General features: G+C 36.6%; 1 protein-coding gene across 1 annotated transcript in view; it reads left to right on the top strand.

Moving 5' to 3' along the window:
- Positions 1–25,060, top strand: part of LOC148956520 (cytosolic carboxypeptidase 6) — a 77,130-nt gene that overhangs the window by 7,329 nt on the left and 44,741 nt on the right. The window contains exons 4-6 of the mRNA XM_089085688.1: positions 6,285–6,379; positions 7,452–7,668; positions 24,478–24,610. Of these exons, the coding sequence (XP_088941814.1) occupies positions 6,285–6,379; positions 7,452–7,668; positions 24,478–24,610 (445 nt within the window). The remainder of the gene's footprint in view (positions 1–6,284; positions 6,380–7,451; positions 7,669–24,477; positions 24,611–25,060) is intronic.

Genomic DNA, 25,060 nt, shown 5'->3' with positions numbered 1-25,060 from the left:
AACTTTAAGAGAGAATTTGTATTTTTCCCAGGGTGGTTGTATCGAACCTATGATGACGCCGTGATATCAAGAAGAGGTTCTCATGTCTGCGGCTAGAGGACAAGCAACTATAAGAATCAGTTTATACAAGCCTGGCGCGTAACCGTGCCGGGGCCCAGCCTTGAAATCATCTAAGGGAGAGAGGGGTGAAACCGTACATTTTGACGATTTTGACCCTCAAAAGCGTATTTCTAAAGATTCAAACTTCCTTTTTACATGAATAGATAGCTCAATTATTCACTTTTCTTGGTGATTTTTTTCAATGACATCCATCAATTTGTTTCTTGGTGAGACCCAAAAATGTTTGGCCTCTTCAAGTGTCCAGAATCACCCCAACCAGGGGGTGGCTTCGGGCACACATGGGGCATTTCCGTACATTCATTAATTAATGCTTGTAATTATTGATTAAGATATTATTAACATTTAATTAAGATAATATACAAGTTAAATGTAACATTAAATTTATTTTATGGGAAATTGGGTCAAATCACACTTTCTGCTGACACAGTCTGTGCCACCTGTTTTGCTCCCCTTTTAGCAATCACCTTTGGGGCCTGAACAACTGTGGGTACTCCTGTTTCATCGCAGTTCCAAATTCGACCAGGATGAAAATGATACTTGCAATATAACTCCTGAAGATTTCTAAAGAAGACACCAATGACAACAGCGTTAAAGCCAGCAGCATGAGCCTGGCTTGTATTTTCGGGTTTTCTGATAGACAAACTGGTGTTCCGCTTGATGAAACTGCCAATCCACTCCTGCTCTCTCATTCAGTTTCCAGCTTGATGGGAATTTTATCTTCAATGTTATTGCCCATTGATAGGCTAACTTTCTTGTTGCATAGGGAGTCAGCCCATGGTTAAGCAGTGAGCATTTTTCGAGGTATGCAGCCAGCTCTTTCTCTTGTTTGGAAGTAAAAACAAACTTAGTGGTCTCCTGAACAATGTCATTGTCAAAATTGCTACCACTAGCACCACTCTGCTCGAGATGTTGCATTTTTGCCTTGTATCGTTTCATGGCATCCACAAGCGTACTCTTCTTCAGGGAAAATTCTTCTGCGGTTGCTCGGAAAGACAACTTCCCATGTATAAATTGAATAACAGCACGCCTGACTAATTATGGATCAGGAGGACCACTCCCCTTTCGAATGTAGTTGCAAACCATCTGTAAAATAAAATTATAATCGTCAGAACCTCAAGAGAACAACATGGAAATTAACACAGGTCACGCCATGCTTTGAGGCATAGAATGGAAAGATACCTGCAGGCAGTGTAATGTTTAGTTTAACATTATAATACAAAACATTAAACAAAAAAAACTTTAAAAAAACACATCAAAAATTTGCTGATGTTCATTTTTCTTACGTTTCTACAAGTCGGACAAACATTTCGGGGGGTTTCAAACCCTCTACCCCCTTTGTTACAGCCTTAGACTCTACTGTTTATCTTTCTGATATAAGTAGGCCTTGAATAAATGTTTATTGTTCAACATAATAGTAAATCATTTAATAATAAGTATTATTTTTAATATATATATATATATATATATATATATATATATATATATATATATATATATATATATATATATATATATATATATATATATATATATATATATATATATATATATATATATATATATATATATATATATATATATATATATATATATATATATATCATATATATATATATATGTATATAAATTAATATAAACAAATATTTGATGTGTTTTTCAAAGATTTTTAGTAACCCCCCCTCCCCCCTCCCCCGCGCAAAAAAAAAATCCTTTTGTAAAACCCCCTCCGAAAAAAAATCCTGGATATGGCTCTGTATATACATATTAATAATTTTTTTTTTCGTAAGAAATTCTAGCTTACCTTGTAAGTACTCGCTACGCTTTGCACTCTTTAATTCTGTATCAATATATATTTATGAATACTGCTCTAATCAAATTCTATGTAGATTTGCACATAATGAAAAGAATTAGTGTTTAGTGTCTCGCTGTGGAGGAAAATGTAGAAAAACTACCTCGGCATTAAACAGATGAATTAAGCTTCTCTCTAAGGGCAATGACGAGAGAGTATCAGGATGGGAATCCCCACCCGGGAATAAGAAAAATACATAAACAATACGCAATTTTTGATGTGATAATCAAATTCCTTTAAAAGAAAACATTTTGTACATTTGCTCTTTTCCCAAAAAGAATGGAGGCTAGGGGAGGTCAGGGTTAACCGACAGTCAGTTAAGTGGATCTGGACAGTCAAGTATGATCCCCTAGTGGCTTAGCAAAAATTCTAAGAAAATCAAGAGAGTCGCACCATCTATTATCCTTTTATCATGCTAGTTTGGATATGGATAAGCACCTTATTTTTATCCTTCTTTGCAAAATGTGCTTTTAAACATAAGGATTTTGTCAAGGGTCTCTGTTTGAAATTTAATAGAGTTGCCTAGGCTGCTGGATTTGCAGTGAGGCTTTTTTTTTCAGGGAAAAGCTCACACAGGAATTTTGAGGCAGACGACTGGGCACAATCTATTTAAAAAAAAAGTTTCAAATTACTGAAATGTCGCAAGAGGGCAATTGACCTTAGCAAGCAGAGGTCAACTCCTGGACATGATGACGTATATATAAAGTGGATTAAAGAAGCTCCAAAGATATCTAAATTTGCCATGGAATTTTATCCATCGTAAAATTCCAAGATCATGGAAAATAGCCATTGTTAACCCCATCCTTAAGACTAACCAGCCGTCAAACAATATTAAATCCTACAGACCAATTTCAGTGCTAACAACACTAGATAAAATACTGGAGCGAATGATTTTAACCACGGTTGAATGGTTTATAGAAATAAACAGCCTCTATCCCCTTGAACAAACAGGATTCCGAAAGGAACACTGCTCACAGGAGAATATTACTTGCCTAGAACTTGATATTTTAACTTCCTTTAATCAAGGATATTCAACCATTGCAATACTTTTTGATTGGATTGATGCTTCTGGTAGTGTCATTCACCAGAAATTACTGGAGGTACTATCAAACCTTGACTTTCCTTTTGGGGCCCTTATTGATGATTTTCTTAACAACAGAACATTTGCTGTGCAGATTGGTACTTCCAGGAACCATGAATACCTATTAGAGAAGATTTACCCCAAGTAGCAATCTTTAGTCCCCTTCTGTTTAATATTTATATATCTGAGTTCCAATTCCACCACGCATTACTTGGTCTTCATGCAGATGACCTAGTAATATGAAAGTCAGGCAGAAAAGTCCTTGAATTAGTCCGTGATCTTAAACAAGACGTCAACATAATCTCTTGCTTCGCAGAAGCATTAAGTCTGTCTATCTCCACTTCCAAAACCAAAGCAACCCTATTTACTAGACAAAAACATGCATCCATACCAAATATTGCTTTGAATAGTTACCCCCTAAATTACGAATCTTCAGTGAAATTATTGGGAATTGTTTTTGATTCTAAATTAAGATGGTAGGATCACATCAAAACACTCAGGAGTAACATTATCCAGAAACTGGCTCTCCTAAAACGGCTTACTAATTCCAATTGGGGCTCATCACCTAAAACAATTATTGATTTTTATAAAGTTTATATTAGAGCAAAGATGGAATATGGCATCCAGTTTTTTTTTGCTAATAGTTCCTCACGTATGTTTAACACGCTGGAGTCACTACAAAATTCTGCAGTCCGTATTGCTATGGGACTTCATAAGCATACGCCAATTCTTAAAATGAGAAAACCATCAGGGATCATCCCTCTACATGAGCGAGCATTGTTTCAAGAAGACGGTATTTACCAGAGTACAGAGTACCCTATGAGTTCTGTAAATTCTTCTTGGAATCTCTATCTAAAGGAGTTTCCAGAGTGGTCTTCTCTGGTAATGGACTCTTTTCCCTTTGTTATTTCCCCACCATGGGAGATGGCCCATGCTGAGTGGCTTACGGGCATGCTACCAAAAAATAAATCATACTATTCAGCCCAAGATGTTTATATAATCTTTGAAAATTGCGTGAATTCCCGTTCTCCCAATTATATACATGTCTACACGGGCGGTTCTGTTAAAGATTCAAAAGCTGGGGCAGCTGCCTGTATCCCGGACCTAAACTTCAATTCTGTCTGTCAGATTCTCTTTCTTCAATCCATCTTCTTAACCAAATAAATTATCATGCTGACGACCTTGACGTGAAAAGGATACGCCAAAAAATCAGTTATCTATTTTCAACTGGATATTTCAAAGCATTTATTCATATTCCAAGCCATAAAGAAATCAAATATAATGAAATGGCGGACAATTTTGTAAATAAGGCAACAGATTACCCTCCCCCAAGAAATTTAAGGACGTTCAATTTTAGAGAGGTCGTTAGAGCCCGAAAAAAAATTGCTTACCAACGTTTTGTGCATCCTCCTTTCAAATCTAAGGACTTTAATATGCCCTACTATAAACTAAAAGCTGGAACTATTTTTATTTAATGCTGATCTGTTTAAATGGGGAATCCACCACACACCCCTATGCAGAAATTGCCATCAGACTTCGGAAAATGCACAACATATTCTTTTTGAATGCAACCCAAGTGATGAAGATTCGAGGAGACTGAGAAATTACTGTCATCAATTGAATATCCCCATATCGTTTGGTGCTCTTATTAATTGCTCTCTTTCACATGATTTGGAAGCCACAATCTATAGATTAATGATTATGATCCTAAAAAGACGTCATTATTACTAGCAGCATGTTGATTGCAATCAACTAGCAGATATTCTTTGAAATATGGCTAGAATAATTATAACCAGTGAATATTTTCCTGGAATTTCATACCTCCCACTGAATCCACAGATCTCGCAAAGCTATGCAGAAGAGGGACTCATGGGGCTGGGCCGAACATGCCAATTGGGATTGGTGCAGTCAATTTTTTGTCTGTCTTAACTAACCCCGTCTCTAAACTGGTGGTATTTAGGATATAAACAATTATGAATCCTTGACAAACCACAGCCGTTCCTGAGATATCACAGATACGCCCTTTCCACTTTTTTTAACTTCATACCTTTAGCTGTTTCTGAGATATTGCAGATATACCCTTTTACCAACCTGGTTGCGCGTAATGTCTTTTGATTTAGCTCAACATACCCAGAAATTTCGGGTAACGTATCTTTTGCATATGTATAACAGCACCCGCAATATTCCCTGAAAGTTTCAATTTACTACCCTGTTTTTGAAAGCCTAATCTTGGAATATTGCGGGATTAATCGGGATTAAATAAGTGTCTTGGGATTTAATTCAAGGTCCTCCTCAGAACATTCTTTGGAATTTTCAACCTTTGAGCCGTAGCTGTTCCTGAGACAATGCACGTTCCTGGGATATTATAGGCACGCCATTTTGATTACATCGGATATGTCTAGCGTCTTTTGGTTTTATTCAACGGCCTTTTCAACAATCCCTGAAGGTTTCAACTTGATACCCTTAGCCATTTCTGAGATATCACAGATACACCATTTTAACAACTAAGAAGAACATAGTGTCTTTTGCTTATGTGCGACATCCCCCTCAATATTTAATGAAAGTTTCAACTTTATACGGTTTGCTATTCCCGAAATATTACGGATAGACCCTTTTGTCAACTTGGTTCTGGGTAATATCTTTAGATTTAGTTCAACATCCCCCCTCAACATTCCTTGGGAGTTTCAGCAGTGACACTACATAAAATATCAAAAGTTCTTTGAAATAAATAACCAATATATTTTATTCTTAATTGAGGTTATATAAGTAAACATTTTACATAAGAATAGACGAAATTCAAATTTCGACAGAGTGGCTACTGACACTGAAAAGGTGGTAATTTCTCCACAGCATAAATTTTACAGCAGAGCGGAAAAACCAGAAATTCACTTGAGTTTTTTTTTCTTTTTACGAGTATTGCTAAGCACTTGCTTTTAAAGCGAAGATTTCTCTAGGGATCCAAGATGTGGCACAAATCTTAATTATCAAAAGCTACAATTTGTGACCATTTCTGTGAAACCAATAGAGGACGTAACGATATTATGGGAAATTGTAACTTCTGAAAATTTAATCCAACTGAAATGGAAAAAACTGACCAAACTAATAATAAAAACTTGCTTTGTTTGAGAGAAGAGCGTATAAATCTTTCTCCTCTCTAAAACATGTCGCATCCTACTTTTAAATACGTCGCCGCATAATAGTCGACATAATTTACTAATTTGACACTTTTTTTAGCGTGTTCTTTTTAATATTGTCAACTTTAGCAAGAGTCAGACATTATTCAGAGATGGGTTAACTCCTCTTGTAAAGTCTACAAGCAGACCAGAATGGTAAGTTCATTCTTCTTTATTAGTATTCATTACTTTGCCATTCCCTGTATTTCTCATAACAACTAGATGATACTAAATTACAATAAGTTAGAAAACTATCCCGTATAACAATAAAGTAGAATGCAGTATCAACTGTTGAAGTTATAAGTTTTAATAGTTTGCTTCCATCTCCAGTTAAAAAAGTTTGACATAAAGTCTTTTTCTTTTCAATTTTTGGATCTTTGTCAACAATTGGTCAACAATTATCTACATGAAAATACTCTTTAGAACTTTCAGTTGTTCAATACTCTTTTTAATATTTCGCTTTTTTTTCTCCAATTGAATCTTGTGTATCTCTTTGCACTGACTTGTTTTGTAGAATGCCTAAGTAGTAGTAACGCTAAGTTTTCATTTATTTTTAAGAAATGAGAAAAAAATTAAGAGGCCGCTAATAGAATTTTACCATCAAAAAGTTTTGAATATTGCTGTATGGGTATTTGAACAGAGATATTTCTACAGTGCTTGCTGTTTGGAATAAATATAGCCTGTCCAGTGGTCAATATATGCTTCAATGATGTTCAAACGCCAAGAGCAAAAAATAAGAATGATGAATATCTAAGTGAGCCAAGATACGTTGTAAGAAAGTTCTCCTGTTGGACACAACTCGTTGCTTTATTTTGAATAGGCACATATTACTTCTAACGAAACCCAAGTTTTACAATAACTGTACCGGGATAACGTAGAAAGCTAATTCATCCCTTTTTTGTGGCTTACTTGAAATAGGTAAGAGACTGAAGTCACAATACATGATCTGTCTTGACAATTTTTATTCTGTGTGATTCTGGAAAAAATTTGATCCCCGAGAAGTAACACAACGCCCTGGCTCTAAATATAAATCGTCTTTCCCATTCCGTATAATAGCACGGTGGAAATTTCAGTAGAGGTATTTATCCGCCGTTATTATATCCTCAAGCCAGTTAAATCAGCTTTAGGAGTATTTCTCTTAGCGCAAATAACTAAAAAATTAAAAAGAAATATTCAAAATTTAAATAACAACAGACTCTAGACTAAACCTCATCCACTCTTTTAACAGGGTTCGCGTTTTACCTAGTCAGGTATTTTACCGACGAAGTCCTGAACATGACAATGGATTCGTTTTGAGCATGGCATTTGCATTCGATCGTGAGGAAGATGTCTATCAATTTGCTCTGTCCTTTCCGTACACTTATTCAAGATTGCAAAGCTACCTAGACCTACTCGAAGCAAAGAGGTTTCTGTTTTTCAAACGAGAAATTTTGACTTTGACTCTGGTAAGAACTATCCATGTCCTCGTTGTAGGTTGAAATTAAGGCTGTTATTTGTTTGGGGCTAGAGGATAATAAGTCGATATACACTTCAATATAAAAATAAAGGGAAAATGTGGGCCAAAGAAATATAAAAAGTTGTGAGCCTTAAGCACCCTCTTCTTGTGAAAAACATAAAATTTTATTTGATTAGAACGGTTTCTCATCTTTTCTTTTATATATTGTACACATATTTTTGTATCTCATACAATTTTTTAATTATTGTGATTGAGCATTCTTTGCATTTCTTTTCTGTTGGAAAACTTTGGAATTTTATTTTGAACAAAAAAAAAAAAAAATTCTTCCCTATTTAAAATTTTTATTAGGTTTTCTCTTATTCTATCACAATACAAGAGACTCCTACTGTGAAAAATGTCCGATTAGGACACCTTTAAAGAGTAATCTTAGTCAAGCTATGATGGTAAAAGTTAAAGTTAGGTTAGATTATGTCAGTTTAGAATAGATTAAATTTGGTTATAATTATCAGAAATGAGTTAAAAACCTAAGCTAAGCCAACCTTGCCCAATCTTACCTGACCAAACCAAACCTAATCTAACCCAACCTGTCATCATTAAACCTTGTATTAAACTGAAAAAGTTGACTAGCAACGCTGACTAAACCAAAGGAGAAAAAAAGGTATTTCGGACATTCATCGATGAATGTCGACATTCACGAATTTCGGACAGTCACGGTAACAACCACACTTAAGGCGCTCACAACTCAGATCAAGCTTATTTCTTTGGTGATAATGATCTGTACCTGCTATATTTAATAATCCTCTTCTTTACAGAGAAGTAGGTAGTTTAGACCGCGTTTGAAATCGGACGAAGATTTTAACATGTATGATTTTAAAACTAAAGATGGGCAAGTTGCTGCGCTGACTCCTTAACCCAGGGGTGGCCAACCCAAATTATCTTGCGGGCCACTTTGGAAATGCATCATAGCTCCGCGGGCCCCATATAAAATTATGTATATCAATATTAGATTTCGACCTATTATAGATATTTTTCGGAGTGAAAAAATTCAAAAATAATGAATTTTTATTAATTATTGTTGGAACCCTTGGTCCCAGTTTTTTTAGATAAATGTCCCTCCCAGATTTATTTCTTTCGGCCCCTTAATTATTTTCCTTCCTTAAGTATTAAATATTAATTTTCCTATTATTTTTTGACGCCATTATTTTCCTTCTTTAAGTAATAAATATTATTTTTTACGCCATTTTGGGTCCTCTTAACTACGTATGTGCTTAATAGACCACGAGGGAAAGAATTGCGCAGTTAGGGAGGTAGGCCAGTAAATTAGCAAGTCCAAGGATTGGCTGGAAAGATTCATTTACCACCTTAGTAACCCCCGCCGCGTGGTGCGGCTAGCGGGCTGGGAGGAAAAGTCCCTTTTTTAGTTGGTTCTTCTTATACAGCGTGATTGTTAATACAGTAATATTTTTCTATGTACTCTCTTAACTTTTTCAGCTTAGGTCGAATCTAAAGGAGTTGGTTATAAAACCTTATCGGTAAACTTTGGCTTTAAATGTGGCTATAGACCATCCGATCACGTTAGTATACGGAACCGTTGGAGTACCCGCGGAAATCCCACTAATTTGGGGCCAAAGAGGGGTCTTCCCCCTCTAGTAAGTGGCATAGAAACTCTTTGCGCCATTTTTGCCTTTAAAAGTGGTGACCCCGCACGATAAACCTCCAATAAGTGGTGACAGCGAGTTGAAGTCCTATCAGTAAATCTGATAATAAAAGAATTCCGCGCTTTCAAAGAGACAGGGTAATTTAGCCTACAGATGTAGCTTATTATGGTCACAGAGGCAGTATGTAAAGATCGTAAAGCGAAATTTTTCATCGGAACTGTGCCTAGTCGGAATAAGAGGTAATAAAATTTACTAATCAATAAATCACGTGAATAAATAACTTGTGAGACAAGGGAGGCTACGCCACCCAAAAATAATCGACAAATTAAAAGAAAATAATTTTCAAAAAAGGATAAAAAGAGACATTGATAAAAGAATTTTCATTTGAATCAAAGACGTTAAATAAACCTTGAAATAATGGCGGACAAACGAAGAATTCAGACAAGATCTACCGCGGTAAAACAAAAATCAGATTCAGAAACACAATTATATGCGACTCCTGCTGGAACTACCATAAGAAAAACACCATCAGATAGAACCATATATCACTCAACAGATGAAATAGACATTTCTGAGACATGTGAAGAGGATATCTTCAAACCAAAATCAGTAATATAGCAATCCCCGGTACGAACCAGAGAAGAAGAGAAAAGTCTAAAACAAGTGCAGAAAGAATTACTCGCAGATAGAGAAATCCAAACAAAAGAAACAGTGGCGATAATAGATGAGGAAAAATTATTACATGAAAGAACGGGTATAACAAAACAAATTCACCCTTCAAAGAAGGTAGAAAAAGTAGGGGAGTTGCGGGGAGAAGAAAAAATTATACAACAAGTAGACTCAGAAAACGAGTTAAGAGAATATAATAACAGTGAGAATCATAGTAGGCCAAGTAGCAGGAGTAGTAGAAGCTCAATTTCCAGTAGGAGCTCACGAAAAAGTACCCAAATAGATATGACACAACAACTATTAAATTTCATGGAGAAAGAAAGAGAGAAAGATAGACAAGAAAGAGAGAAAAAGGAAGAGGCTGATAGGATAGCCAGAGAAAAAAAGGAACAGGCAGACAGAGAGGAAAGAAAATACATAATGGAAATGATTGCAGGGAGAAATTCCCAAGAGTCTCAGAAATCGTCCACAATAAAGGTAATGCAAGCAGCAAACCTTCAACCAACGAAGAAAAATGAAGATGTATATTTATACATATACAATTTTTAAAAAACGGTAGAATTAAGCGGATTACCAAGGGAAAATTGGGTGACAAGAATACAACCCCTCCTTAACTACAAAGCACAATTTGCATATAAAGCATTACCAATAGAATACTCAAGAGATTTTGAAAGGCTAAAAAAAGCCATTTTTGAAAAATTTCAACTGTTCCCCGAGCACTTTCAAAGAAGGTTTAGAAGCGAAAGAAAACGAGACAACGAAACTTATAAAGAACACGGGCACAAATTGAAAGATATGTGTTTAAAATGGCTAGAGATAGAGAATTATACAATATTAGAAGACCCGGAGGAAATAAAAGATAAGATAACGGGAATAGTTAATAAAACAGCGATGGAACAATTCTTAGAAAATACCCATCAAAATAAGAGAATGTACTTAACAGAGAAACCCCAAAAAACATAGAAAGAAATGTCCGAATTAGAGAGCAGACACACTGACATTAGAATGTAGACAGTCCCACAAAAACTCAGGCTGGTAAGACATGATAGATGAAAATACCCACACACAGAGACCAAAAAGAATGCTTGCCAAAAATGGGAAACACACGGAGAATTAACATGCTACCACTTTCACTTGAGTTGCCACTATAGCACCATTTACCCAAATAAAGACGGTAGAAAATAAGGACAAAAATAGGAACAGTATGACGTTACCTGTTATAACTGTAATAAACAAAGACATTATGCCTCAGAGTGCCGAAGCGCGGAAAAGAACTACGACAAAAATTGCAAAACAAGGGAAGAAGGGGCATACGGAAGACAAGACAATCCGAGAAATGATCGATCCCGAGAGAATTGGAAAAAGTCTCAAACGTATAAGAGAACCACATGGGTTAAAAGCCCGGAGAAAATGAAAACTTAAGCATTTGCAGAATCACACAAAGTGTGTGGCGAACTAAATGGTAAATCGGTAGAAATAGCTATTGATTCCTGCAGCGACCAAACCTATGTACGGGAACACTTAATAAAGAAAACTGACATAAATTACAAAAATAAAGTGGCATCGCTATACTACTATGGAGCAGAACATAAATGTCCGACAGCTCAGGTCATAATAGAGTTAGCCAAGAAAGAGGGAAATACGGTTAAAAAAGAATTAAAAGTAGGGGTTGTACCTACTCTTGCAGTAGACGTTTTATCAGGGGGAGACTTCGGAAATATCGAAAACTTCCTTGCACTAAAAGCAACCTCCATGATAAAAAGAGTAAATGCGGTGACACGGAGTCAAGAAAAAAATAAAAGGGAGGCTGTGCCCCCACTAATGGAAATGATGACCAAAATATACAAAACCCACTTCAGTTTAACGACGATATACTCATAAACAATAAAAAACCAAGACAACTTAAAGGCAAATGAAGGACGGATGAAAAGGAATATAACCAAAAACAAGAGAAATTATCGACCGTAGAGAAAGAACCAGAAAAGACCAAAGAGGAACTAACTGAAAAACTCGGAATAACTTCCGAAAAATTTGCAAAAATACAAACAAACGATAAAGAATGCAGGAAAATAAAACAAGCACTAACGAATAAAATAAATCAGCAATCTAAACAGTTTTCCAATAATAGAAATCTACTTTACAAAATAATGGATACTGGGGAAAACGCTAAAAAACTACAACTTTTGGTACCACATGAATTAAGGAAAGCGGTAATAAAATTGGCTCACTCAAGCCCAACGGGGGGACACATGGGATCCCAAAGAACAAGAGATAGAGTCTTGCAGCGTTTTTGGTGAAAAGGATTTAAAAAAACATATTATCAACTTTTGTAAAAGATGCAAAGACTGTCAATTATTCACATACAAAAAACCAAATGAAAAAGTTCAATGAAAAAAATGCCCATTTTCGGCAAACCATTTGAGAGAATTTCAATGGACATTGTAGACCCACCTCCGAAGTCTAGCGCGGGAAACAGATTCATTTTAGTTATTAATGATCTGGCCACGAGATACCCAGAAGATCTCCCAATGCGAACAGTAAAATCACCGAAAATCGCAGAAGAATTAGCGAAATATGTCTCGCGTCACGGAATCCCGAAGGAAATTTTAACAGACAATGGAACCAATTTTATATCGACATACATCCGAAAATTATACGAAATTCTCGGTATTAAACAGGTATTAACTACTCCATTCCATCCTCAGACAAATGGAGTAACAGAAAGATTTAACGGAACCCTAATTAGTATGTTGAGACGTTTTGTAAGAGATGATGTAAACCAATGGGACAAAATGCTTCTTTATGTCCTTTTTGCATACAGAGAAACTCCACACCAAGCTACAGGGTTCTCGCCATTTGAATTACTATATGGGACAAACCCAAGAGGGGTGTTAGACATTTTAAAGGAATCATGGGAGAATGAGGAGAAAAATGAAGCAACAGTTATAACCCACTTGCTATCACTACGAGAAAAACTGCATAAATACCATGAAATTGCAAAACAAGCACAGGGGAAATTTGCAGACAAAACAAAAACATAGTACTACAAATCCTCCCGAATGCGCGAAGTCAAGATAGGGGAGGAAGTCATCAATTTATTTCCAGAAGGAAATAATAAACTTGATTTGAGTTAGAAGTGAACTTTTAAGGGAAAAAAGAAAATGAATTATGTGAATTACATGAGCTACTGAGAGAAATAAAGAAAAAAGGAAGAAGTTTACCATGTGAATTTACTGAGGAAATTTAACAAGGAAAATGAAAAAGGAAACCTCAAGGATCCGCAAAAGCGCTGTCTCATGATTTCGACCTCAGAACATGACGAGGAAAGTGCCCCTTTAGGTACAATAGACCCGGCAGAAACACATATAAACGCCATTGAAAGGGTTTCGGCAAAAACATATCTGAGCCAAGCTCAGAAATCCCAATTAAATAAGTATTTCACGGAATTTGCAGACGTATTAACAGACCAAATCGGAAAAATAGAAAATGTAGTACATAAAATACTATTAAAGGACAAGAAACCAATAAAACAATACCCATACCGAATACCGGAAGCAAAAAGAAAAGAAATGAAAAAAGAAATTGACCGAATGCTCGAGTTAGGGATGATAGAACCATCAAATTCAGAATTTGCAGCACCAGTCGTATTAGTCCCAAAGAAAGATGGCTCCATTAGATTTTGCATAGACTACAGAAAACTGAATAATATTTCCGAATCAGACGCGTACCCAATACCAAGAATGGATGAAATTCTAGAGTGAGTTGGCTCCGCAAACTTTATATCAATTTTAGACTTGAGAAGGGGATATTGGCAAGAAAAAATGGACCCAGATGATTCAGCCAAAACTGCCTTTATTACTCCATTTGGGTTGTACCAATTTAGGTACATGCCATTCGGACTGAAAGGGGCACCAGCAACATTCCAAAGGCTAGTAGATTATATTTTAAATTCCTTACCATATACAAGAGCCTGCTTGGATGATATTATAGTATATTCTAACTCGTTCAATGAACATCTAATCCATAGGGAACAGGTATTAACCAGGCTGAGGAGAGCAGGACTAACTTTGAATGTAGAAAAATGTAAATTAGTGCAGACACAGACAGAATATCTGGGACACAAAATAGGAAACGGTATAATAGCCCCATTAAGGGAAAAAACAGAAAAAACTAGAAACGCAGCAGTTCCGACCACAAAGAAAAAAGTTCGGTCATTTTTGGGGTTGGCAGGATATTATCAAAAAGTCATACCAAATTTTGCAACAATTGCTACGCCTTTGACGGAGTTAACAAGAAAGGGGGCCGTAGACCCCATCAAATGGTCACAAATTGAACAAAATGCATTTAATACACTGAAAGATGCTCTTTGTAGCGAAAGGATACTGAGAAATCCAGATTCTTCCTTACCATTTGTTCTACAAACTGACATTTCAGATTACGAATTAAGGGCAGTTTTATCCCAAAATTGTGAAGATGGGGAACATCCAATCACATTTATATCCAGAAAATTATCAAAAGCAGAATTGAATTATAGCACAATTGAAAAAGAATGCCTTGCGATAATTTAAGCGGTCAATAAACTGGACTATTATGTATATGGACGAAAATTTACAATAGTGACAGACCACAACCCATTGAAATGGCTAAATATAATGAAGCCAGTAACCAACGATTAGCACGGTGGGCCCTTTGCCTACAAGAATACGACTTCAAAATAAAGTCAAGACCAGGGGCAGATGATGGGAAAGCTGACGGCAAGTCCCGATTGAAATAAAGAGATATATAAGCATTAGGGGGGAAAATAAAATGTTCGATGGGCTCTGCCTTGAAAACATAGACAATAAGGGGGAAAAAGAGGTCAAAGACCCATGGGGAATAAAAGAAGATAATTACAAAAGAGAGATGAATGACCTACAACGGGTTGGGGGAAAGTTGGGAGATATTGAATGTCGAGTCGGATTGGAAAAGTTTGGAAACGAATGTGAAATTAGTATTATCAATTCAAAAAATATGTTGATCCTTTATGAGGGGGAGGAATCCCTTGGGGAAGATCCCCTGCGGGAAGTCGCAAAAGGTAGCCATTTTCCTCAATACACAACTGGCAGATAAGTTGTGATCCCTTTACCGAGATTTTGCCTTTCTGATCTGGAGTCCTTGGGGGATTCTCTCTCCCAGTCACTTCATACTTCACCCAAACCGTTGTCCAGCAACCCTATTCATAGCTGTTATTCTTCATGGGAACCGACAATTATTTTCGGCAAATTGTATTCAGTGGGAGATGTATCCAAATTTCATTTTCAATTAGCATCAACGTATATTCTTCAGTTAATCCCAGGGGAGGGAAACCAGAAAAAGCAATTCATGGTTTACTCAGATTTTTACTTCATTTTCCTAAACCCTTATCGTTTTCACAGGCCTGTTAATTTTCGGCCTTAGACTATTTGAAATTATGCCAAAGGGCAATTTACTTTTTTATCGAGATTTGGGGTTATTTCCACATATGGAAATTAAGAGGCTAGTGCAGCCAATTTTTCACGATGGCTGGCATCATCACATGTGCCAGAAGTTGATTCTCTGCTCCTCTCAAATGTAAATTCGTGAGAGCAAGAAAATTTGTGTTTTTGATTGTGCTGTGCACAATCAATTTCTTCGAGACCCGAGGACTACATCCTGCAATTAGTTCCAACGGAGGAGGAAGAGAAACTACTGAAAAACAAGGAAAACTTCATAGTACCCCACACTACTCGGCAAGGTAGAAAACCCTCGCACGGCAGGAGCTCTAAGGAAGAAATAAACCTGGAAGACCTGGAAGACCAGAGGAAGATGAAAAAGAAATTTAGTGTTTATTTCAATTTGATTTTGTGTCTGAATTTCCAGCCAATCCAACGGGGATGTGGGCCATTTATCTTAGGAGGAAGGTGTTGGAACCCTTGGTCCCAGTTTTGTCTGATAAATGTCCCTCCCAGATTCATTTCTTTTGGCCCCTTAATTATTTTCTTCCTTAAGTAATAAATATTAATTTTCCTATTATTTTTTGACGCTATTTTGGGTCCTCTTAACTGCGTACGTACTTAATAGACCACGAGGGAAAGAATTGCGCAGTTAGGGAGGTCGGCCAGTAAATTAGCAAGTCCAAGGATTGGCTGGAAAGATTCATTACCACCCTAGTAACCCCCGACGCGTGCTGCGACTAGCGGGCTGGGAGGAAAAGTCCCTTTTTTAGTCAGTTCTTTTTATACCGCGTGATTGTTAATACAGTAAGATTTTTCTATATACTCTTTTAATTTTTCAGCTTAGGTCGAATCTAAAAGAGTTGGTTAAAAAACCTTATCGGTAAACTTTGGCTTTAAATGTGGCCATAGACCATCCGATCACGTTAGTATACGGAAGAGTTGGAGTACCCGCGGATATCCCACTAATTTGGGGCCAAAGAGGGATCTTCCCCCTCCAGTAAGTGGCATAGCAACTCTTTGCGCCATTTTTGCCTTTAAAAGTGGTGACCCCGCACGATAAACCTCCAATAAGTATGTTTACTATTATTTTTACATATAAACATAGATAATATTATAATAATAATGATACTAAATGCACATTGTAAAAAATATATAATGCTAAAAATAGAAAAAAGAAATAAAAAAACATGAAATTATAGAAAAATGTTTATTTCACTAGTGCAATATTTATTTCTTCACTTTTTCACTTAGCTTTTGCAAGTCGATCTCAATTTGGGAATTTGCACATCGTAATTGGTGTTGCAGGTTAGCGTCCGTTATGTTTGAGCGTGTTTTGTGTTTGGTCAATTTCATTTCCGAGAAAAAAAAAAAACGATTCGCAGGTATAAGTTGAACCAAAAGCGCCAAAAAAATTTTTTGCCAAATTTCTTGAATTGGATAAGTTTTTTTTTTTGACGTAAATGTAAAAAAAAAAAAAAATCTATTTTGATTATGAATTTTCAAACATACGTTTTAATTCATTTTTGCACTGTATGTCAATCAGATCCATTTCGAGATATTCTGGGACAGACTCAATTTCAACATGGAAAGGAGATGAAAATAGTTAAAACATTTTTGGTGTATTTTTTTAACTCTAAATTGTTGAATAAGTTTTCAAAAGCATATGCAAGTTTTCTTATTTCTGTCGCTTATTTGATATAATTGTTACATTTTCATTTCTAAAATTCTATCAACAATGGAAAGTGGTGAGCATTATTAATTTTCAATTGTGATTCAAATAACAACAACCTCTTCTGAAATGCTCGGATGTGGTTAAATGTATTGACTATGGAGGATATCTTTCCCTGGCAATGATATATAATTCATTGAGTTTGTTGACAATATTCACTAAAAACCATAAATCCGATAACCACTCATCATTTCGTAATTCTGGCACATAACTTTTTTTGTCATTCATTTTTTGTCGTTTGTCTTTCATAAGCAAATCAATTTCTTCTCGTAATGACAAAATTGATGTAAACATCTTCCACGACTCAACTACCTGATTCGACAGAAGTAGACAACGTCACCGCATTCAGAATCTAATTCTTTCAGAAAATTCTTAAATTGTCAATGCGCAAGTGCATGTGATCGAATGTAATTCACTGTTTTTATAACTACTTGGATAACATAATACATTGATAATACTTAGGCTATACAACACAATAATATAATACTTGCACAATATACATCGATAAACAACATTGTTAAGAGTGAAACATCGAATCTGTGTGTTCCAAGATGTGCGCGCATCATGAGGGTGCAGAATATAGAAGTGTGATGAATCTTGCGGGCCACAAAAATGTTTAGGGCGGGCTGCATGCGGACCACGGGCCGTGAGTTGGCCACCCCTGCCTTAATCCTTTAGCCACTGGTAATATCTTAGCAGAACTATAGGCATACAGCACCTTGATTGAACTGGAATCATTAAATGAATTTCCAAGCCATGGAATTGGAGACATAAAATGAACTCTTGAGCCCTCCAGCACTACCCTTTGTCACCAGCTTTTCACCAGAGAGGTAGGCAGGCAATACTTCGCTGAAGGTATAACCCCCTAGTCACTACCAGTCCATAGCAGAATTGCAGTCATGCAGGAACTTGATTGAACTAGAGTCATTAAAGGACTTTCAAGCCATAAGATTTGAGACACAAAACTGGTTCTTGAACACCATTAAACCACAGCTTATCCAGAGAAGGTTAAGCCATTTCAATTTGCGTTCTTGAATATGTGTTTTCGAGAATTTCAATCTGTTTAGAAAGAGAAAAAAAGTAATCCATGGCCCTTCCCTCAACACCCAGTTTTTTTGCAGAATAGTAGTCAGTTGGCCCCTTTCTCAAAGTGGATTTAAGTAAGAGTTTAGAGACGCAAAGGAGGCCTGAAGCCTTTCTAATATCCCTGCCTCTCTCACTCCTTTAATTTTTACAGAGATAGGCATCTAGAGCCTTTTTTGAACAGGAATTATATCAGCTTTTTCGATTTGCTTGATAAAAGGGAGAAGTTGGACCAGTCTTTCAGGAGAAAGACTGGTCCAACCCTTACCCTTACCCACCAACAGTTTTTCAGGAGAAAATTAGGCATGTTGCATCTTGTTGGAACCACAATCACTGACAGATTCATTTCTTTTCGATTCGATTAACTGGGGGAAGAGTGCGGATCGTAACCCTCCCAAAAACTCCCTCAACGCTAACTTTTTAGCAGATAGTAGTGGATAGGTTGGTGTGTTCAAGGATTATGCAAGGATTTTCAAGGAGTAAGATTGTAGGCAGAAAGTGGATCCCTTGTCCCTCAATTGCCATCCATTTTCCCTTGTCAAATTCTTCAGCAAAGATCAGCAAATTTCACGAATTGGCTCGGAAATTACGAACCCAGTATTTTGGACCAATGAACCTGTTTAAGGATAGACCCTTTCTCCGACCTTTGTATGAAAGTGTTCAAATTTACTTGAAGTTTATGATTCAGATACTTTTGAACAAGGGGACTAGATGGGACAGATTTTTAAAGGCAAACTTTAAACCCAACTTCCTTTTGTGACAGGAGTGTGGGAATCTCTTCAAAATTTGACACATTGCTAAAATCAAGGAAATTCCGTGAATAAAATTTCAACCATCAAATCTTATAACCCTGGTACTAGCAGGAACGAGGGAGACTTTTCAACTAAGTCTTAGGGGGATCTAACTATTTTCAATTGGCAGAAGGGCGTGGATCGGGGTGGCACAAAGAAATTCGTTACCATTGTCCATATTGATGGAGGTAGTTACTCTATATGCCAGTACTTTTGATCATTGGCAAAAGGAGAGTTTTTTGTTTCTGAAATACGATTTAAGTCTTAGACGGATGCAAAACCCAGCAACGACATGATTACGTTCAAAATCGTGTCAAGTTTAAGCTAAGAAACGTTACGGGATTGCTACAGAATTGATCAAAGAATAAAAAATCTAAGAACAAGCAGTGAATACTCACAGCATTTAAGCAGTCTTTCTTGGTGGAAGACTGAACTTGATGCCAAACGAATTAAGTTCGACTAATGCAAAATAAAACTGAATCAGAACTCGTAGGGCTATTTTGGCATATGCAAGTTTAAAATGAACTCTTGAGCCCTCCAGCACTACCCTTTGTCACCAGCTTTTCACCAGAGAGGTAGGCAGGCAATACTTCGCTGAAGGTATAACCCCCTAGTCACTACCAGTCCATAGCAGAATTGCAGTCATGCAGGAACTTGATTGAACTAGAGTCATTAAAGGACTTTCAAGCCATAAGATTTGAGACACAAAACTGGTTCTTGAACACCATTAAACCACAGCTTATCCAGAGAAGGTTAAGCCATTTCAATTTGCGTTCTTGAATATGTGTTTTCGAGAATTTCAATCTGTTTAGAAAGAGAAAAAAAGTAATCCATGGCCCTTCCCTCAACACCCAGTTTTTTTGCAGAATAGTAGTCAGTTGGCCCCTTTCTCAAAGTGGATTTAAGTAAGAGTTTAGAGACGCAAAGGAGGCCTGAAGCCTTTCTAATATCCCTGCCTCTCTCACTCCTTTAATTTTTACAGAGATAGGCATCTAGAGCCTTTTTTGAACAGGAATTATATCAGCTTTTTCGATTTGCTTGATAAAAGGGAGAAGTTGGACCAGTCTTTCAGGAGAAAGACTGGTCCAACCCTTACCCTTACCCACCAACAGTTTTTCAGGAGAAAATTAGGCATGTTGCATCTTGTTGGAACCACAATCACTGACAGATTCATTTCTTTTCGATTCGATTAACTGGGGAAGAGTGCGGATCGTAACCCTCCCAAAAACTCCCTCAACGCTAACTTTTTAGCAGATAGTAGTGGATAGGTTGGTGTGTTCAAGGATTATGCAAGGATTTTCAAGGAGTAAGATTGTAGGCAGAAAGTGGATCCCTTGTCCCTCAATTGCCATCCATTTTCTCTTGTCAAATTCTTCAGCAAAGATCAGCAAATTTCACGAATTGGCTCGGAAATTACGAACCCAGTATTTTGGACCAATGAACCTGTTTAAGGATAGACCCTTTCTCCGACCTTTGTATGAAAGTGTTCAAATTTACTTGAAGTTTATGATTCAGATACTTTTGAACAAGGGGACTAGATGGGACAGATTTTTAAAGGCAAACTTTAAACCCAACTTCCTTTTGTGACAGGAGTGTGGGAATCTCTTCAAAATTTGACACATTGCTAAAATCAAGGAAATTCCGTGAATAAAATTTCAACCATCAAATCTTATAACCCTGGTACTAGCAGGAACGAGGGAGACTTTTCAACTAAGTCTTAGGGGGATCTAACTATTTTCAATTGGCAGAAGGGCGTGGATCGGGGTGGCACAAAGAAATTCGTTACCATTGTCCATATTGATGGAGGTAGTTACTCTATATGCCAGTACTTTTGATCATTGGCAAAAGGAGAGTTTTTTGTTTCTGAAATACGATTTAAGTCTTAGACGGATGCAAAACCCAGCAACGACATGATTACGTTCAAAATCGTGTCAAGTTTAAGCTAAGAAACGTTACGGGATTGCTACAGAATTGATCAAAGAATAAAAAATCTAAGAACAAGCAGTGAATACTCACAGCATTTAAGCAGACTTTCTTGGTGGAAGACTGAACTTGATGCCAAACGAATTAAGTTCGACTAATGCAAAATAAAACTGAATCAGAACTCGTAGGGCTATTTTGGTGTAGTAACAAGGTAACTTGCTAACTTGAAAACAAGTTATGATCAAGCTTAAACAATTTACAACATTGCAGTACAAAAAGGAGTCAGGTCCTAAAACCCGGCAAATCTAACCTTTGCACAGTCCAAGTAAGATTTAATTTCTTAAATGTGCAAGTGCTTCAATTTAAGGAATTTTGCAATATTACTGCAGAATAATCAGAGGCAAGGCTATAGCGTTGTCTGTAGTTAAGGCCATAGGGCTCCAATGTTTTTTTAATTTTTTTTTCCAGAGGCACTTCATATGGAAGGGGTTGTCATATAAACTTCGGAGGGGGATCATTCGATTGGAAATCGGGAGGTTCTAGTGCCCTTTTTAAGAGTCAAAAGTGATCGGAGGACAACTAGCCCTTCCCCACGTCTATTTTCCTCCAAATTCATCCGATAAGAACTTTGAGATAGCTAATTTTTAAAAAATAGTTCAAAGATCATAAAACAAAACTCCAGTGTCGACACAACCCCCCAGGGCCTGGGGGCAGATGTTGTAAGTTATGCACTGGGGGCATATATGGTTATTATGGAGGGGATGCTCGTATAAATTTCAGAGAGGGCTCATTTGATTGGAAATTGAAAGTTCTGGCTCAGTTTTTGAGAGTCAAAAGATATCGGAGGACAGCTGGACCCCCACGCCCTTTTCCCCCAAACTCATCCGATGAGAACTTTGAGATAGCCATTTTTTAAAAAATAGTTCAAAGATCATATAACGAAAACTCCTGGGTCAACACAATTCCCCCCTCCCCAGGGCCCTGGGTAGGCGTTGTAAGTTATGCCCTGGGGCATAGATGGTTTTTATGGAAGCGATGCTCGTATAAACTTCAGAGAGGGCTCATTTGATAGGAAATTGAATTTATTGTTTACTTTTTAAGAGTCAGAAGAGATGGGAAGGCAACTAGCCCCCCACGTCCTTTTTCCCCAAATGAATCCGGTAAAATTTTAAGATAGCCATTTTGTTAAAAATGGTTCAAGGGTCAAATACGAAAACTCCGGTATCGATACAACCCCCCAGGATCCAGGGCAGGTGCTGTAAGTTATGTCCTGGGGGCCCATATGGTTCTTATGGAAGGGATGCTCGTATAAACTTCAGAGCGGGCTCATTTGATCGGAAATTGAAAGTTCTAGTTACCTTTTTATGAATCAAAAGTTAACGAAGGACATCTATCCTCCTCCCCCTGTCACACCCTCTTTTCCCCAAATGCATCCAATGCTAATTTTTGAGATATCCAATTTTTTTGAAATAGTCCAGCGATCAGATAACAAAAGCTTCGTTTTCAACATACCGCCCCCCAGAGCCCGGGTAAGGGTTTTAACTTATGCCGCAGGGGCATATAAGGTTTTTATGGAAAAGATGGTCGTATAAACGTATATCCCCCCCCCTGACACACACACGTTCTTTTCCCCAAATATATCCAATGAAAATTTTGAGATAACTAGTTTGTTTGAAATAGTCGAACGGTCAGATAACAAAAACTTCGTTGTCAATATACCCCCCCCCAGAGTCCGGGGAAGGGTTGTAATTTATGCCGCGTTGGCATATAAGGTTTTTTATGTAAGAGGTGGTCGTATAAACTTGGAAGGGACCCAAACGATTAGAAATTGAAAGTTCCAATTCAACTTTTAAGAGTCAAAAGTGATCTGATGGCGACTAGCCCCCACCTCCCAACCTTCTTTTCCCCAAATGCGTCCAATCGAATTTTTATATAGCCATTTTGTTAAAAACAGACCAAGATAACATAAAAAAAATCCAGGGATAAAACAGCCCTCCAGAATCCAGGGGCAAGTGTTGTAAAATGTGCCATGGGGGCATATAAAGTTCTTATGAAAGGAGTGGTCGAATAAGCTTTGAAGGGGGCTCATTCGGTTATAAATAAGAATTTCTAGTGCCCTTTTCAAGAGTCAAAAGGGATCGGAGGGCAACTAAAATTCTAGCTCTTTTTTAAATGAAACTTCTACCTCTTTTTTAAGAGCCAAAAGTAATTAATGGGCAACTAGCCCACGCCGCACTTTCCCAAAGGGCATCTGGTCAAAATTTTTAGAAGGCCATATGGTTCAAGATAGTTCAAAGGTCAAATGACTATGCTTCCGGGGTTGACCCCCCTCCCCCCACCCAACCCCGGGGAAATGGTTCTGAGTTACGGAACTTAATTATTGTTGCTTTAATACTTTGTTTACTTTGATACTTGGATTTAGTATTTTATATGGTAACTTCGATCTATGGTGCAAGGGCTGTAAGTTATGCAAGTTGCTTATTAATGTTTTGATACTTTGTTTACTTTGATAATTTGCTTACTTTGTTGCTTTCTTTACTTTGATACTTTGGTACTTCGATGTTGTTACTTTGATAATAGTTTTGATACTTTGATGAAAGTTTGATGTTGAAAAAAATATCTTATTTTGAAATAAGGAGTTTTTTTAAAACTTGAAAATTTTTGCGATAAAAAAACCAACAAAAATTAATATATAAAAACTTTCCGAGAGTTTTTTCCCCAATTCATTCCGAAAGAATTGGGGCTATGAACTTTTAATGAATGGTGTATTCACTACAAACAAGAGTATGTCTATTGCCCGTCTCCCAAACGGTAAAAGTACCATTCTTTTACTTAAATAACAAATTCTCTTACTTAAAATTGTCATTCTCTTACTTAAGTGGCTACAAAGTAGCCACTTAAGATTACTACGACCAAAAAATTACTATTAAAGAATAAACGAAACCCAAAACGAACAGAAATTAAATAAACAATCATAGCAAAAAAAAACACAGGAACTAATATAAAAGAATAAACAAATATCAAAAAAACTAGAGCTTAAGTTGAATATGCAAATCAAGCTTAAAACGAACAAAAATATTTTGCTATTGCGGCGTAAATGAAACCCAAAACGAACATAAATTAATATACTACTTAATATACTTAAAAAAACAGTCTGGAAGTCTTGTATTTACGCAACGTCACCTAAGGCTATATCACGAAGGTTTCCTTTTAACTTCTCTGAAAATAATTTTCGTCGTTTCACTCAGTAAAATATGATGTGCCGAAAGCCTAGAGCAGTAGGATTAAAAAAAGACCCTTCCTTTGGAAAAATCTCGTCTTTCTCAGTGTCCAGGTACAAGTCCTTTCCCAGTCTTCCTGCCCCTCTATCTTTGTACCCTTCTCTGGTCTCCTGAAACTTTACATATTACTTCACGATTATATAAGTAGAGTCCTTTTCATCTGACAGATTAAGCTTTGGAATGATTCTTTTATATACGAAACTTATTTTAGCATAAAAGGAACTTGGACATCATAACAATAACTAATCCAAGAAATTTGGAACAAGAGGATGCCAAACAAAAGACAGTATTCATCATTGCAAGACTTCATCCAGGAGAATCACCAACATCTTTTGTTGCTCAAGGTAAGTCCTTCTGCCATGAAAATGTAAGATAAATTCCTGTCTATACATTGCTTGTGTTAGGAGCTTTCTTTAATAGATTCGTCTCTTACCATCATTTATTTATCGCTTTTTCTTTATTTTTTCCTTATGTTTCATTTTCTTTTTTACTTAGTTTTCTTTTCTTTTCGCTTTTCCTTATTCTTTCTTTCTTTTTCATAACCTTTTTCTATAAGATACAATGCCATCGATATTTCTTTAAAATGGACTATCTTGCGGATTGGTTCCACAAGCCTTACTTTTCCTTTTCTTTTTTCCTTATTCGTGCTTTCTTTTTTCTTTGTTTTTTTATTTACTCTTTTTTTTACAAATACGAAAAAAGAAAAAAAAAAAAAAGAAAAAAAAGAGAACACATAAGGTTCTAGCCTACTTCGTTGCAGTTCAAGCTATTTTGACCTTAATCTCGATCCTATG

The sequence above is a fragment of the Artemia sp. Qi Xiang Cuo genome, chromosome 1 (assembly GCF_049724085.1).
Source record: "Artemia sp. Qi Xiang Cuo chromosome 1, ASM4972408v1, whole genome shotgun sequence".
In the NCBI taxonomy this organism is placed as follows: domain Eukaryota; kingdom Metazoa; phylum Arthropoda; class Branchiopoda; order Anostraca; family Artemiidae; genus Artemia; species Artemia sp. Qi Xiang Cuo.
This window is presented reverse-complemented; position numbering and strand designations above follow the sequence as displayed.